Here is a 15,060-nt window from a genome sequence, read left to right on the forward strand (position 1 = left end):
TTTTCGGACAGATTTTTGGCAAGGGGTCTGAAAAAAAGTTTGGACAAAAGTGAAAATTGGGCTGATTTTGGGATTCGACATTGGTCCCAAGTATCAAGGGTCCTGTCCTGGCGCTCCAAACGGGTCAGAGACTGGGCTCAGATGGCGGCAACGGCTGTTGCTGGGGGCATCCACACCCATGACAGCCCTAGCCGACATCTTCCTGATGGCTCAGATGGCCTCAGCATTTCTGGACTGGAAAACCAATTGGACTGGCAGTCCATGGGCCTGTGAAACGCCAGCCACCCGCAGCCCGTTGGCCAAAATGCAGGTATCCGCACCCACTGAAGCGGGCCCAGACCATTGGCAGGAATGGGTATGGGCCACCCCAGATTTACCCACAGGTGGCCCATGACAAATACTATCAATATTATGTCAGACTGCGGGTTGGGCCGTGCAAGGACTTCTCCTAAGAACGCACGGCCGGAACAGAACAGACGGATCGTCGGGCCCGCGAGTATGGCGAGCGGGGGTAGATTGAAACCGAAAGGGCCTGTTAACTTGGTCGCTTGTCGCTGTCGGTGGTTGAAGGTTCGAATCGGGTCATGTCGGGCCCAATGAGTCATTGGATCCTCCCCTGCTAGGACCTTGATCTCAGGCCTCCAGGGTTGCCCTTACAATTTCTTGAACCCAGGGATTGACATCCAGGGCCCTGATATATGTCATATAAGTGAATATTTTTTTGGTTCCCATTTTAATGCAAAAACTGGTTTAAAAAGGGTGTTTGATCTGCCCCAAAACTGGGTGACAAACACTAAGTCTGTTTATAGCACCTATTTCACATAAGCAGGTGAATTTGGGATAATTTTTTTGGGTGCTAATAGAGGTATAAAAATTTCTTTTTTTTTACACATTCTTTTTAGGTGTATAATCGATCGAAACAGGCTGGCATATTTGGGTAGGCCTTCTCCTGTGCTGACATGGCAGTGCTCTCGGGTTGCGAACAGAGCAATATCCAAGCTGGCAAGTTAGCTTTTTATACCAGTGATTAAAAGTGATTCTTCCCTCTACTGGGCCGGGGTCAAGCTCTCAAGTGACAAGCGGCGCCGTGGCATCCTTCAATGCACTGGTCTCGTCTCGTTGTCTCGACGACTATTCGACCGTTGCACTCTCGGAACTCGATGCGGGGGGGCGGAACAGCGACTCCGTCAGCTGCAGCTCCAGGTGCACAATCCGCGTGTTGAGCTGTTCGATGCGGCTGAGCGCACTCGCGAGCTGTGTGTGCACCGTCTCCGGCCCGAGGCCGTCGTTGTCCGCGTCGCCGGTGACGGTGCTTTCGCCCACGGAGGGGCTGCGATGGAGCGGCGCGGCTTCTATGTCCGACTCCGGATCCGCGTCGAGCTTCTCCCGCGCGCGGTGGCGCTGGTTGGAGAGGTACAGCTCGTGCGTCGTGGACCCGGTGTCCGTGCGTCGGGGCGCCAGCGGCTGATCCTCGGCCCCCGGGCCGTCCCTCACCCGCCGATCGCGGAACCGGCGGAGGCTCCGTCTGATCGCCGGCGCCCACGACGCGAGGGACCCCGCCCGCCCGGGCCGCGCCCCGCCGAGTCCGAAGGGCCGCGGCGCGACGTCCTGGCTGATCCGCCGCGTGAACCGCCAGTAGCATGCGAGGGAGACGGCGGCGACAGCAAGGACAGCGACGGCGGCGCCGACGATCGTCAGCACCTCGGGCCAGGGCATGGTGCGCGCCGGCGGGCCCGGGGAGTCTGCATCGCGCCGCTGTCTGCGGGGTATTAGTCAGCGGACCGCGACGACCGTAGTGCAAGATGGGGCATGATACGCACATAATTGTATGCAGACACGGCAATGGCAGCGCTGCGACTGCGGCAGGCTTGATGACAATCGAAATCGCAATCGGCGGGCCCGGGCCCAGGAGATGGAGCGCCAGTGCGAGTCGGCCGAGGGCCATCCGCGTCCACCGGGTTGGTGTGCAGCGCTCGCTGAGCTGGGGAATCACGGGGACATAAGCTTGCCAGTGCGCCATGGGGCCCATGACAGCACCAGGCTGGGGGCTCAGGCTCCTTCAAGTTCCAACTTCCCGGGGCCCGCGGCTATAAGTAGTGTCTGTGGACCGTGGGCCGTCGCGACATACTTACATGCCCGGAAATGATGAACGACAGGATGTCGCGCGTGGACAGATGCACTCGCACTCTCACAGAACACTGGTCGAGAAATAGAATCATATACTGCCAGTGTTCGCCGCGGCGCCGCCTGCGACGGAGTCCTCACTCCCACGCGCACGCCGCAGTCTCCTTCCCTTATCGCCGCCGGCTGTCGTGTCGACGGGTTATACCCATCGTCGCTTTGTCTCTGCTTTCCATGTTGTATAACGTTTACTTACTGTCGCCATCAATGATCACCATCGGGCATCAAATCACGTGCCAGAGACCAACATTGATCTCCTCCCCTTACGATCCGTGTCCTGCAGAACTCCAGTTCCCTTCCATCCCATCCCCCGGGCCCCACAACAACAATGATGGCGCAATCAGCCTGAAAAAATCAACGCTGGCCCTTGTTGTAAACCAACTGTTAATAGGGGTTTGAGTCCTTGGACTACTCGACATAGACGGGCGGCGGCTCAAGGCCTGGCGTTGTCAACTGAAACTCGAGCTCCAGAACTCGCGCGCGCAGCTGCTCGATGTTGGTGAGGGCATTCTGCAGCTGCTCCTGGATCCCCTGGTCGTCTCCCGCCCTGCCCCTCAGGCTGCCCGTGGTCAAGTCTGACCCGCGCTTATAATTACTCTGGTGGTCAACAACTGTGCTCCCGCCAATCGAGTCGCGGTTAACGTCCCTTAGGCGCACGGATTCTGCCTCCAGCTCCGCGGCCTTGAGCTTCTGCCTGGCGCGCCGGATCTGGTTAGAGAGGTAAAGCTGCTGTGTCGATGTGGACGCCTCCGTGTTCATGCGGCTGAGCTGCGCTGTCGGGGGCGCCGAGTCAGGCGGGAACCCCGGGCCGGAGGACCTCGAAACCGCCAAAGGAGGGACCCCGAAAACGCGCCCGATGTTTTGCTGCACGAAAGGGTGCCACGATGCGATCGAATTCGATCTACCCGCGCTCAAGCGCTGGGCCAGCTCGAACTGCCGCGGGACCAAGTCCACGCCGCTTTCCGAGTCGGGCTCCCCCGGGCCGTCGGCCGCGCCTTTCGCATCCGGTCTGCGGCCGGCGCAGAAGACCGTGATGGTGGTGATCAGCGCCCCGAGGAGTATTACTGCAACGACACCGGCGACGATGAAGAGCACATCAACGGGCTTTTCGGTGATGTTGCGCCGACTATAACTTCAAAGGTTAGTCGCAGCATTGGCGCCAGTGTGGACTGGGGTGACATAAGTACAGTTCCAGAGCCGTGGCCACCGGGGCCGTCGTGTGGCTTATTTGTGCTTGTGTGCCACTGGCAATGAGAACTGTGAAGAGGACGTATACGGTTCCATGCGTCCGCCTATAGGGAGACCGGTGCTGGTCAGCTACCAGGACAAGCAACACCGCGCGGCGCAAACACACACCCGGGCCGCGCATGAAGTGAATTCGACGAATGGCGAACTTGAATCTGGGCCATCAATCCTGCCAGCAGTGATAAAAATGACCGGGCCCCCATCGTGCATGCGCTGCGTTCTCGCCGGTATATATATGTCACGGTGGCCACCAGCACAGGCAGCGCTGAAGCCTGATCGCTCTCCGGTGTCGCTCTCGCGACGCGAACCGCTGATGCATCCGAGTCCAAGTGGCCGCTTCCTTTCATGATCGCCAAGATTCCCACTGGCAACCGCGCGAGGACATCGCCGTGCTCTAATGCTTCCGGATCGCGGGGCCCGGCCCGGCCTGGAAATGATCAATGATCCGAATCGGGACTGACAGATGTGCTCGCGCTAGCTAGTACTGGTCCTCCCAGAATAATCGAGCTATAAGTAAATACAATCATACTATGCTGTTCACGGCCACTGTGATGGACTCTTCCGCCTCTGCACTCAGCTCACTGCTAGCAGCTGTCTTCTCGTCGCCAGCTTCCGTGTCGACGCTCTTTGCGGATACCCTCCCGGGCCGTCCCCGCCTCATCACACAGCAGAACAGCACCGCAGACACGCCAGGAAGGACGACGGCCAGCACAAGGGCGACGCCGATGTAGACCCCGCTGCCGCTGCTACGTGAAAGTTAGTACTTTGCTCTCGCCTCGAGTTCCACTCCTTACCTCGACCCTGACTCGTCGCGCTGCAGAAGGGGAAGGGGGGCACAAGCGACCGATTCGGCCAGCGAAATGATGTGAGAGACAGCGAAAATCCGGGCCGTAGCGCTAGCGGGAAGCATGAGCGGGTGGGAGCGGATAAACAAATCAGAGGGTTACTGCAGGAAGCTTGGAGATTTTGACATTGTGAAGCAAACGAGCGCTCGGCGCCAGTGAGGCCAGTGGGAGTGCTCCGACTTCCGATGCACGCGTACTTATACGCTGTCCCAAATTGGAGCTATCCGCGGTGCTTCCTGCGGTGTCTAGGAGTAGTAGGCTCAGAACTCCGGCGGGTTGAACTGCCGGCCTGAGTGGCGGCGGGCCCTCATCTGTGTGAACAGCAGCCCCACCCAAGACGAATCATGTTCAACTATCCGCCTCGCGACTCCCAAGTTCGCAGAAGCAGCGGAGTTTACGCCCATTGGACGCGTTCAAGGTGGATCTTGCTATTCTTGCTCTGGCAGGTGAACTCCCGATCAAGTCCCAGTTGAACTTTCAGTTGAACAGATGCGTATTAATACCCGCTGATCGAAGCAGGAGTATGCTCAGCTGATCAGCATTGCGATACCTCGTTACGTTGGTTGCGTACGCAGCGTACCTACACCCAGAGTTCGCGCGTAGAGCAAACATCATCGAAGCTGTTAGATTCAAAGTTAATGTAATAAAGAAATAGTATGGGAAGTCTAAAATATCACTTGTGACTCAACACCGGTTTCCTTCAAGCATGGTGACTTTTACAGCGCGACGCGTTCAACCACCAGCGGCATGCGCTTCTGCCCGTCAGACGCAATCGGGACCAGCGTCCCACAGAACATCGGCCGCAGGACGTTGTCCACCTTCGTGTTGGGCGCGAACTTGAAGTTGGCGAGGAACTCGCAGAGGAGGATCTGCATTTCAAGGACGCTGAACAAAAAATTCAAACAGGGGTCTGATAAAAGTTAGACACGCACGAGTAGCGCCAGCCGATCTGCAGATGATGGTGAGCATTGCAATGATCGTTCAGGAAAGTGGTACTCACGCAAGGACGGAAGCCACCAGAGAAGGTGAATCTGCATTCTATCAGTGTGCAACGCGGAATAGACAGCGAATACGACACACAGGCTTGCATAAGGCCCGATCGCCTGCCCTTTGGACGGGTTGCCGTTTCCCTCGAGCCACCGCGAGGGCCTGAACACATCCGCATCGGGACCCCATATCGATTGGAGGCTGCAAAAATTAAGAACGACCAGAGAATATAGTCAAGAGTATTCACCGGTTGTATGCAGCTACAGCGATAATGATGTACTGTCCTTTCGCGACGTTGAGCTGCTTGACCCGCTCGCCGTCGGTCAGAGTCAGCTCCTCTGCCAGCGGGATAATAAGGTCGTCGCTCGCTGCGCGCTCCAGATATGGGCCAGCGGGGTATAGACGAAGTGTCTCTTTCATCAGCGCGTTAAGCAACGGCATCGCGTCGTAGTCTGGCGTGTCAGAGGCGGCGCGGGCCTCGAGAATCTCGGCGCGGAGGGCATCTTGTAGTTCTGGGTCTTTGGCGAGCTCATAAAGCATCCAGCTGAGCTCAACAGCCTGGAAAGTCCTCAGAAGCACGATAAACGAGTAATGCAAGCGTTACACTGGTATCCTGGCCACCGAGCAAGATCACCCGCAGTTGTTCTGCGAGCTCTTCTGAAGAGATGCTCTTCTTCCGATTCCCCACCAAGCCTCTGACTGGAAAAGAGTTATTTGAAGGTCAAAACAAGATAAAAGAACTCACTCAGAATGCTCAGCATGTCCGTCTCTGAATCCTCTGTCGCCGACTCCACTTTCTCCTTGATCAAGCGCGAGCCCAACTCTTGAGTAACATCTCTGAACTTGCGGATGACGGCGAATGCCCCGGTGGGAAGATATGCTGCGGCTTGCAGAACAGCGAGTGGGGTGCGCTGGATGAAGAAGTTGGCGATGATGGTTGCTTTGCTCCGTTTGAAACCCGCGGCACTGAGGGAAACGTTTTAACTTGAAATTGAAATTGGCAACATCATTGCACTCACAGGACTTCCAGGTGACTGTGGGCGAGTGGGTGGTCGGGGTTCGTCACCGTGTCGAGTGGTGAGCCAAGGGCAGCTTGGAACGCGTCAGTCAAAGCCTTTCATTCCAAAAAACGACAACTTACTATGGCTGATGATATCCAGCGTCCCGCGGTCAATCAGTTCGCAGACGTTTAATAGTCTGGGTCCTGATAAGGTTGTTTGCTCCCACACGCGCGTTATCTACTCGACGTTAGTGCCTGATTAGAGATGCACCGGTGACCTACCCGCTGCGCGACCTCGGAGAATACTGGTGCAAAAGACCGAATAACTGACACTGAGAAGGCAGGGGCTAGAGCAGCGCGAATGCGACGGTGGTTTTCCTCTTCATGAGCAAGTCAGAACAAGAACTAGCTCATTTTCGGCACCGCCTACCTTCCGCGCAGAATATGCTACCCTGCCCAAAAACCAGCGTCCCGGGCTTCCACTGTGCGATAGCGCGTATAAAGGAGCGGTTGTTCATGATATGCTGCAGTGCAGCGGGATCGGAGACAACAAGACGGTCCTCCTGGGTGGCTATTAGTGAAGAACAATAGCGGCAAGAGCTAGGGACGCACTCCGAAAGCGCCTTTAATGCGATAGACGGGGCCGTATTCCCGCTGCCAGGCAAACTCGTAGTCCCCGTAGGTCGGGGCCAAGTCAAGCTCAACCATATTGCCTGTATCGCCGTCAAGTAATTGTCATCGATGGAAGGCCACACTCACCATAAACCCATGAAGACGGCGATGGACCAGGAACCTTGGCCACTTGTGAGGCAGAGCGCTTCTTGAATGCAAGGTACGCAGCGGCAGCGAAAAGAGGCGCGAGCGCTGGGAGGAGCTGGAGAGGGGCGTCCATAGTTTCTGTGGTTGACCTTTGTCTATGACCTATTTATTCAGTCAAGAACAACACGGCGTGTCTTGGAGGCCACGGAGGAGTTTAAATATAGCGAGTGAATGGGCGCAACGTGAAACAAGCAAGAGACGGACAGCAGACACAGTGCTTGCACAGTGCTCAAGGGGCAAAACCGAAAATTGGCCGAGAGCGTGTCCTTTTTCTTCTTGGGATTTTCAGAATCATAGGCGCCGACCCTAACGTAATGGCTGTTAGGGCATCGAAATTGCATTGCAACGCGATTGGTGTCCGTATGCAATATGTAAAGGAACGGAGCAGCGGCATAGTCAAGGCATAGTAGACACCCTCTTTCCGGTCACGGTGGTGGTGGTTCAGGATAAGATTGGTCGCACGCGTCACATGCGGCCGAGTCGAACAAGAGCGAACAACTGGCAAATAACTAACTGGTCAGACTCGAGTCTCCTCATACATACTACATAATGGATCAGCGCATTATTTCTTCTGCATTCTGAATGTCGTCGGCAAACCCACAAGTATATAACTGCCAAGACAGCGCCGGCGGCTCGCCGCGTTTGAGCAATTACTTACAGCCCATAAACATGGCTCCGCCAACAGGCCCATGGGGTTACTTTACATAATGACAATGCCTCTGAATCCACTTGCTCTGTTGCTCAGTCTGGCATTCCACAGTTTCGCGTTGGTTTCGCGTACACAGAGTAGTGCGAAGGATGCAATGCGCCATTTTATAAGCTCCCAGGACTCCAACGAACGCAGACACCTTGTGGAGAGCGAGGGGGCCAAATCTTCTGAAGGTGTCACCATGAATCCCACTTCTTAGCCATCTTCAAATCATTTCTTAGCAATATCTTCAAGAGGGACAACAAATGCATTGGAAGGAAGGTACTACAAGACAAAGCTACTATTATCACTTCCCTCCGACCAGTAAAGTATCATCCCAAGGAAGAAGAGGGTTTCCAAAAATTGTCGTAAGCCGAAGCAGACGAACGGTTCGGATGTAATTTGCAATCAGCAAAAGACCACGGATCGGTGTTAACCTCACTTCCGATGGTACGTGCCCGAGCACAAGAGATGAAGAACCAAATGTTGGCGCGGGGTATTTGAGGGCGGCGTGTGCGCACGGACCGTTGATGCCATCGGGTGTCACGTTACTGGTCGCTCTTGACTCGAATGATGATGTTGTTACACTAACAGTTAGCCCAGCCGAGTTCCGCCAAAACTACAGTAGTAGAAATCTGACCCTCAATCATCCACTCCAGTCGCCACTCGAGCACGTTGCACGTTTATTACACCCCTCGCCTCGATACTCCTTCCAACGCTTCTCACCAGTCGAAACCCATTTTTTCTGGAACACCTGCAATCGCCCATTTCAATAAAAGCGTCCGGACTGCGTCCCTCATGATGCCCTGTCTGGCTGCAACGTTAATGGTCGAGAAAAAATACGAAGCCCGCCGCCCATAGCCCAAACTTGTTCGTCGTCGCGTTTTACTTCAAGAAGCCGCCGCTCGTCGCCATCGGCTGGATGGTGATGTCTCCCAGATAAACTTGTGTGCCATCTTCAAGGATTTCGTGTAGGCAAAAATCAACGACCTTGTCTTCACTGGCGGCATCTAGCTGTGCGATTTGCCGATCTGTCACTGCCTTCGTTGAATTCAGCCACCACTCTCCGTCCGCTATTTACCAAGAATCGATGAATACAGACCGGAAGAAAAAGCAAGTGCTCATCAAGAGTATACGAGAATGGCGTTGCTTTCAGCCCCGGGTAGACGCGCTCGTCGTCGAGAATTAGCACGATTGCTGCAGCGTCAGTAAGTTGCGGTGTGGGTGATGATGATATTTGGATGGGAAAAAACGGCTCGTTGGTGAGCGGGTCACACTTTAAGCCCATATTCGAGTTATCAATGCCAAGATGCCAATCGCACCTGTGAACGCTCAGGCTTTTATCTTGGTTTCCTGAGAGAATGATGACTCAAAAATGCACTGCCTAGTTATCACCTTCAATCTCAACACAACTGTCGAGTCAGATTCCATCATCTTGTCCATCGACGCTAGTGGCTTATACTTAAAATGAATCTCAAGTTTTGAATATTTGATACGACAGATGCTTCATCCTAACCACCAATTCCACCCGCTCGAGGTCCTTCCGACCACAGGAGAGCCGATTTTGCGCTTGAAGGGCAAAGGACACGAAAACATCGTTCTGACGCCTCCCAGAGCGAGGGACGCTCAATATATTGTCCCTATCTTGGACGACGAACGCGTTCACCCATGGATCAGCAGTGTACCTCATCCATATAAGCTCGGTCAGCTGTTCTCTAACTTGGGAGCGGGATGAGACTGAAAAGAAAACCGTAGAAGACGCTGAATGGTGGCTTGGGCGAGTTGTTCCGCCCAGCAACGCGTTCCTGGCAGAGCTTGAGGCGTTAAAAGACAAAACAAACCCAGTTATAGTCGATGCGTGTCCCGTGCGGGCTATTCGTGAGCTGCGGGAGGATGGGAGCGACGTGTTTCTCGGTGACCTTGTAATTGACCTTGCAGGGCAGTGGTGGGAGCTCGAAGGGAGCGGATTCACAGAGCAAGAGGTCCCGATCAGAGGAGAGGAGCCTGACATCTGGACGATTGGTGGTACGTTGAGACTTTTAGAGAAGATTTATTCTGAATTTCCAAAGACTACCTCGCTCCAAGTCATCATGGCCGTGGCATTATGTCGGATGCCTTGCAGACTTTAATACAAGAGTGGGCCATACCTCGCATGGGAGTTCGGAAAATGGTTGTGACCACTCTGAAGGACAACAAAGCAAGCGTGCGAGTCTTCGAGAAATGCGGGTTTTCATTCCGCAAGACCATAGAGGATGCAATCGAGGTGCGAGGAGAGCGAAGAGGAGTACATGTTCTGGAGTGGAATCATGGCTAGTTTATTGTTGTTCAGTTGTGGGTAGGGTTATAAACACGCTCGTCTTCAAGAATTTGGTTGATATTCTTCCGTAAGACCTTTGACGGTGCGATAGAGGTCAAATGGGAGCAGAGAGGGGTGCGCGTTCTCGAATGGAATCATCGATACTGTATGTTTAGTTGAGAAAAGTGGTCGCTTACGTCACCACCCTTTCCGCATTCGTCCTTTCACCACCTCCTTCGTGGCTCGCTCTTTCGCCAGGCTGGCGCCTCGCTCCTTCTTCTTACCTTAATACCATACGCTCGCAATGTCGACAGAAGTGCGGCTCGGCTCTATCGTCGAGGTCACTGCTGGTCGCGGTGTCGTTCGTTTTATTGGGGCAACATCGTTTATGGCTGGGAAATGGATCGGACTAGAGTTGTATGAGCCGAACGGGAAGAACGATGGCACGGTCGGGGGCGTTGTCTACTTCAACTGCAAGCCGCTATACGGACTATTTGTGCGCGCCAGTCAACTCAAGGGGGTGTTGGGGATGGAGCCAGAGGTACGCGACTTACTTGCGCTCTCGTGTTTATTTCAACTGTGGGTTTAGCCTCGAACGCCTGCTCCTCCAGTAAAGCGGCCATCTGTCGGGCACCAAAGGACAAACAGTCTTCGCGCTAACTCGATGCGGCCCCCGTCAACGACTTCACCCTCACCACGCTCGGACAGCCCCGCAAAACCAACTGCGGCTCCCGCATCCCCCCACCAAGCCAGCGCAACGAACTCTTCTTACAATGCCAGCGAGAAAAGCGTCACAATCGACTTCACCTCCTGCTGCTCGCACTGCGGAACCCCCAACTAACGCGGCAGTCAATGGAGTAAACGGGTCAGCCCCGGGTCCAAGATTATCCTCTCCATTAGCCACAACATCACCTTCCCCTTCATCCAATCCTCAGCCATCAGTTGTCCGACCGCCCTCCTCTTTAGGTCCAACGGTACTTCTCTATCTACACAACATATATCTCTCCTCTAAACTTTAATAGCCACAAATCTCGACCCGGAGCGCCCCGGATGACCAAGAGCTGCAAGAACTCCGAGCAAAGATACGAGTTCTGGAAGCCAAACGAGCCGATGACGCGCGCCATGTGCGTGAACTCGAAACCCGTCTGGCAGACGCAGAAACATTTGTGGCTCTCCGACCAAAACTGCAAGCGACGCTTAATACCATGAAGACAGACCTCATTGCTACGCGCCGAGAGCTGGCTGATGCGCAACAACTGGCCGAACTATCGGAGGGCCGGATATTAGATGCTCAAGAGCAGTTGGAGATGACGATGTTAGACAAGGAGGTGGCGGAAGAACGTGCAGAGACAGCGGAAACAGAGCTAGAGGACGTGAAGGAACGACTAGCGATTGTGGAAGTGGAGTTGGAAATGTTAAAAGAAGGGGGCGGGGAGGATGAGGAGGACGATGATGCCGGAAATAGATCGATGGCCAAGGGAAAGGACTCGCTTGCCTATGTTCAGCTGGAGAAGCAGAACGAACGCTTAAAGGAGGCACTTTTGCGACTTCGCGACATGACCCAAGAGACGGATCACGAACAGAAGAGGAGGATAGCGGAGATGGAGAGGGATGTTGCTGGGACAGAGGAACTTCAATGTGAGTTATTTGTGCTCACGCGCGTTCAAGTTTCCTGATGTACTTTCAAGCCAAGTACGAGACAACTGAAATCAAGCTTGCAAATGCCGAAATTCAGATCGAGGATCTCAAAATGCAACTTGACGACGCGCTTGGTGCGGAAGAAATGCTGGTTCAACTGACGGAGCGTAACCTTATGCTTGGCGAGGCAAGTTTTCCTATGCTAATTTTCTCTTTTCGGTTCTAAAGCCGCGTCAGAAAATTGAGGAGATGCGTGTTACCATCGAAGATCTCGAGGCCCTGCGAGAGCTCAACGATGAATTGGAGGAGAACCATGTTGAGACCGAGCGGGCTCTCATGGAAGATCTCGGTTTGTCTTTAAACTTTACTAAGACTTGTGATTCATTCTCTCCTAAAAGAATCCAAAGACACGCAAATTCGAGAACATGTCCGACGGGCTGAGGCTCTGGAAGATGCTTGTGCTGACCTCGAAGGCACCATTGGACAGTTCCGAGAACTCGTCGTCCAACTCCAGAGGTCTATACAGCCAGTTTCTTTGTCAACGGCTTGCTTATTGGTCATTGTAGCGAGCTTGAGACTTTGCGTGCTCAACATCAAGTAGCCCAAACAGAGTCTCAAACTGCGGCAACGCAATCAGCCGCGATGATGTCGCTCAACCTCAAACTGCAGTCCTCCGCATCGAAGAATCAGGCCCGGAATATCGAGCTCGAACTGCGCAAGATCGATGCGCGCGAGGGTAGAGAGCTACTCAACATAATCCAACCGTACCTCCCGCAAATCTATGTTGAGACAGACAGTGATGCCACAAGCTGTTATCTGTTCTTCCAGCGTATGGGTAACAAGACGGAGCTTATCAACACGACGGTGTCGCAGAATAACGGCCTTCCCGACTCATTGAACGGCTCGGTTTCAGACGCCCTTGTCGGTGTTTGCGATGTACGTTTTTTTTTGGCCCGAAGATCTGCACGTGACTAATTATATAATTTTAGATGCGAGGTCGCATTGCTGCTCTCTCGACCTTATGCAGGCGTTTCGCGGCCATTATGCGCCGCTGCGACGTCGAGTCCTTCCTTAACTTTGGTCGGCTTTATCCTGAACTGGCTCCCATGGAAAAGAGAATCGATATGCATATCGACTTGCTAAGGAGGGATGAGTTCCGTGAGATGGAGTGTGTGAGCGATGTAGTTAAGTTCGTGGTCTTTTAATTGGCTTTGTCTAGCTATCTGACTTTACTTTCTTAGAATCGCTGCCCAATTCGACCATCTTGCAGAAACATACTTCAGCGGATTCGATTCAGACCTGGGCGAGCGGGAACTAGGTTACTTCATGTCCTTTGACTCGGATTTGGATATCTTTGCCGCTTCTATCGGTCTCTCGAAGACGTCAATAACGTCGTTAATCCAGGACGAAGGTATGGGCATATAATGATTGACTGAACTGCTTTTAATGGTTTTACAGAGACAGTTCTTGAACTGGGTGGTTATGACATCCAGACCGAGTTGATGCAACCCCTCCAGCGTCTTTTGGAACAATACAAGTCAGCAAAGGCCATCTCCAAGTACGATAATATTCTTACTTGTCTATCCTAAGCTAACCTTGGTTCTTAGAAAGCTCACTAAACGAATGGAGGAGCTCATCCAAGACTCTGCCGCGCTCAAGGCGCATCTAGTTCCGCAGATGAAAGGGCTCAGCAACTTTGTGCCCGAACTTGTCAACTTTGGTATTTCGTTTGCCCAGCAAATCATGCCACACATCAGCGATGTCCGTGCCAACAAAACGCCCTTCCAGCTGACCACCATTCTTTCTGCGGCGAAACAGAACGCGTTGGCAACTGTGGCGAAGGACATGAAGCCCGGAAGCAGTGCATGGGAGGCGATTGGCGAGTCAATTACACAGCTTGTTCAGGAGGGAACCAAGCTGCTGCCGCTGACAATGGAGGCTGAGAACGTGGTCAAGGCCTCTGGCATCTCGCCATGGGTTACCCGCGTTGAAGAAGTCAAGACGAGCCTTGCTGTGAATCTGGAGGCGGAACGAAGGGTGTCGCAGCTGAACGAAGAACTGCAAGGGCTGATGCGGACGGTGAAGCAGAAGGAGCAGCAGATCCAAGAGGCGACTGTCAAGAACGACTTGATGGAGCGCAAGATGGAGATGGTGAAGAAGCAGGCCGACGCGATTACGGAGAAGGACGGGATCATCGCTGATGGCAAGCGGCGGCAACGGGAGTTGGAGGAGGCGCTTGAGCAGGTCCAGGGCGATTTGGATACGTCGGAGCAGGAGAGGATGAAGTTGAAAACGCTGGTTGGTACTGAACAGCGGCCAGCCCCAGGGGTTGTTGCGCCAGAACCAGAGAATGCCCAGACCGAGGGCAGTTTGGAGACGTCACATCTTCTTGAACAGGTAGGACTCGTCTTGTGTTTCTCTCCCTTTTCTGACTGTGTTGTTCAGATCGATGCTTTCCGTGGTACTGTTCGATATCTACGCATCGAGAATGCATATCTCAAAGGCCAAGATCTTCTTCGTGAAATCGAGGCCCTTCCGCCCCTCCCTCAACCCATTCTCAGAATGGCAACCCCACCGCTTGACCCCTCACGGCTCTCCGACTCGGAGTCGTCAGACGACGAAGACGAGCCACGGGCGCCGCCAACACTGCGCTCGTTGGCAACCGAGACGAAGCTGCTCTATCGGGACGTGATCAAGTTTTCTACTGCCCCGCGCGTTGTCGACCTGTCCGTGCTCAACGCCAAACGCGCGCAAACAACCAGTGGGCGGGCGTGGATGCCCAAGAAGGCGACTCCGGCATATCAGGTTTTGGAGCGCAAACAAGAGGCAGAGCGGTTGAGCCGGAGGGTGAAGGGGCTGTTGGATAGAGCCACGATGATTAGGCCATAACACTCGTTTTCTTTCTCGGTTTCTATGCTATCGCTACATCATACCCCCTGCATCTTACAGTCACTTTATCTCATAACCTATGTACACCCACATACTACTCACTTCACCCCATGTATCTTCTGTTCCAGACAGTAAAAAAGGAATGGCATTCAGAAACTTGAGGGTCGAGTTCATTCCTCTAAGCACTTTTGCGAAAATGCTTCGTTGCTCACGTTTTGTCAACTGCAATCTGTCCCTAAATTCAATGAAATCCATATATTCCAATAAAATACGATATATCCAAGAAGCCAAATAAAGAAACAGAGATCCAGGAGAGAGAAGAGAGAGAGAGAGAGAGACGAAAAAAGAAATAAACTTTTGGCGCTGACGAAACCGGATACTACTGACGGAGGAATTGCTCTATAAAGAAAAAGTCTGAATCGCTTGGCGTCCCGCACGAAACAGACTTTTGGACTCGATGTGGGCGTCCCCA

General features: G+C 53.6%; 5 protein-coding genes across 5 annotated transcripts; 2 read left to right on the top strand and 3 right to left on the bottom strand.

Moving 5' to 3' along the window:
• Positions 1–1,060: 1,060 nt before the first annotated feature.
• Positions 1,061–2,029, bottom strand: MIND_00550300 (uncharacterized protein; the record flags this gene model as incomplete). Its single annotated transcript, XM_037362282.1, has 2 exons — positions 1,061–1,759; positions 1,821–2,029. 2 exons carry the CDS (start codon positions 2,027–2,029, stop codon positions 1,132–1,134), a joined length of 837 nt encoding a protein of 278 aa, XP_037222574.1. The 3' UTR covers positions 1,061–1,131.
• Positions 2,030–3,949: 1,920 nt separating this feature from the next.
• MIND_00550400 (uncharacterized protein) lies at positions 3,950–4,336 on the bottom strand (the record flags this gene model as incomplete). Its single annotated transcript, XM_037362283.1, has 2 exons — positions 3,950–4,172; positions 4,221–4,336. 2 exons carry the CDS (start codon positions 4,334–4,336, stop codon positions 3,950–3,952), a joined length of 339 nt encoding a protein of 112 aa, XP_037222575.1.
• A 651-nt stretch (positions 4,337–4,987) lies between these two features.
• Positions 4,988–7,150, bottom strand: MIND_00550500 (PAH-inducible cytochrome P450 monooxygenase; the record flags this gene model as incomplete). Its single annotated transcript, XM_037362284.1, has 13 exons — positions 4,988–5,156; positions 5,204–5,220; positions 5,272–5,302; positions 5,352–5,459; positions 5,506–5,816; positions 5,863–5,957; positions 6,004–6,224; positions 6,278–6,350; positions 6,400–6,496; positions 6,541–6,638; positions 6,689–6,821; positions 6,871–6,971; positions 7,018–7,150. The coding sequence occupies 13 exons, from the start codon at positions 7,148–7,150 to the stop codon at positions 4,988–4,990; spliced, it is 1,587 nt and encodes a 528-aa protein (XP_037222576.1).
• A 2,116-nt stretch (positions 7,151–9,266) lies between these two features.
• On the top strand, positions 9,267–10,079 carry MIND_00550600 (N-acetyltransferase domain-containing protein; the record flags this gene model as incomplete). The annotated part of the gene is made up of 3 exons (XM_037362285.1): positions 9,267–9,468; positions 9,521–9,790; positions 9,835–10,079. 3 exons carry the CDS (start codon positions 9,267–9,269, stop codon positions 10,077–10,079), a joined length of 717 nt encoding a protein of 238 aa, XP_037222577.1.
• A 286-nt stretch (positions 10,080–10,365) lies between these two features.
• MIND_00550700 (CAP-Gly domain-containing protein) lies at positions 10,366–14,588 on the top strand (the record flags this gene model as incomplete). Its single annotated transcript, XM_037362286.1, has 13 exons — positions 10,366–10,602; positions 10,651–10,708; positions 10,770–11,035; positions 11,084–11,699; positions 11,750–11,886; positions 11,937–12,048; positions 12,098–12,215; positions 12,266–12,635; positions 12,689–12,888; positions 12,941–13,110; positions 13,158–13,257; positions 13,307–14,096; positions 14,145–14,588. 13 exons carry the CDS (start codon positions 10,366–10,368, stop codon positions 14,586–14,588), a joined length of 3,618 nt encoding a protein of 1,205 aa, XP_037222578.1.
• Positions 14,589–15,060: the final 472 nt, after the last annotated feature.

The sequence above is a fragment of the Mycena indigotica genome, assembly GCF_014461135.1.
Source record: "Mycena indigotica strain 171206Taipei chromosome Unknown Mind.scaff0004, whole genome shotgun sequence".
Classification (NCBI taxonomy): domain Eukaryota; kingdom Fungi; phylum Basidiomycota; class Agaricomycetes; order Agaricales; family Mycenaceae; genus Mycena; species Mycena indigotica.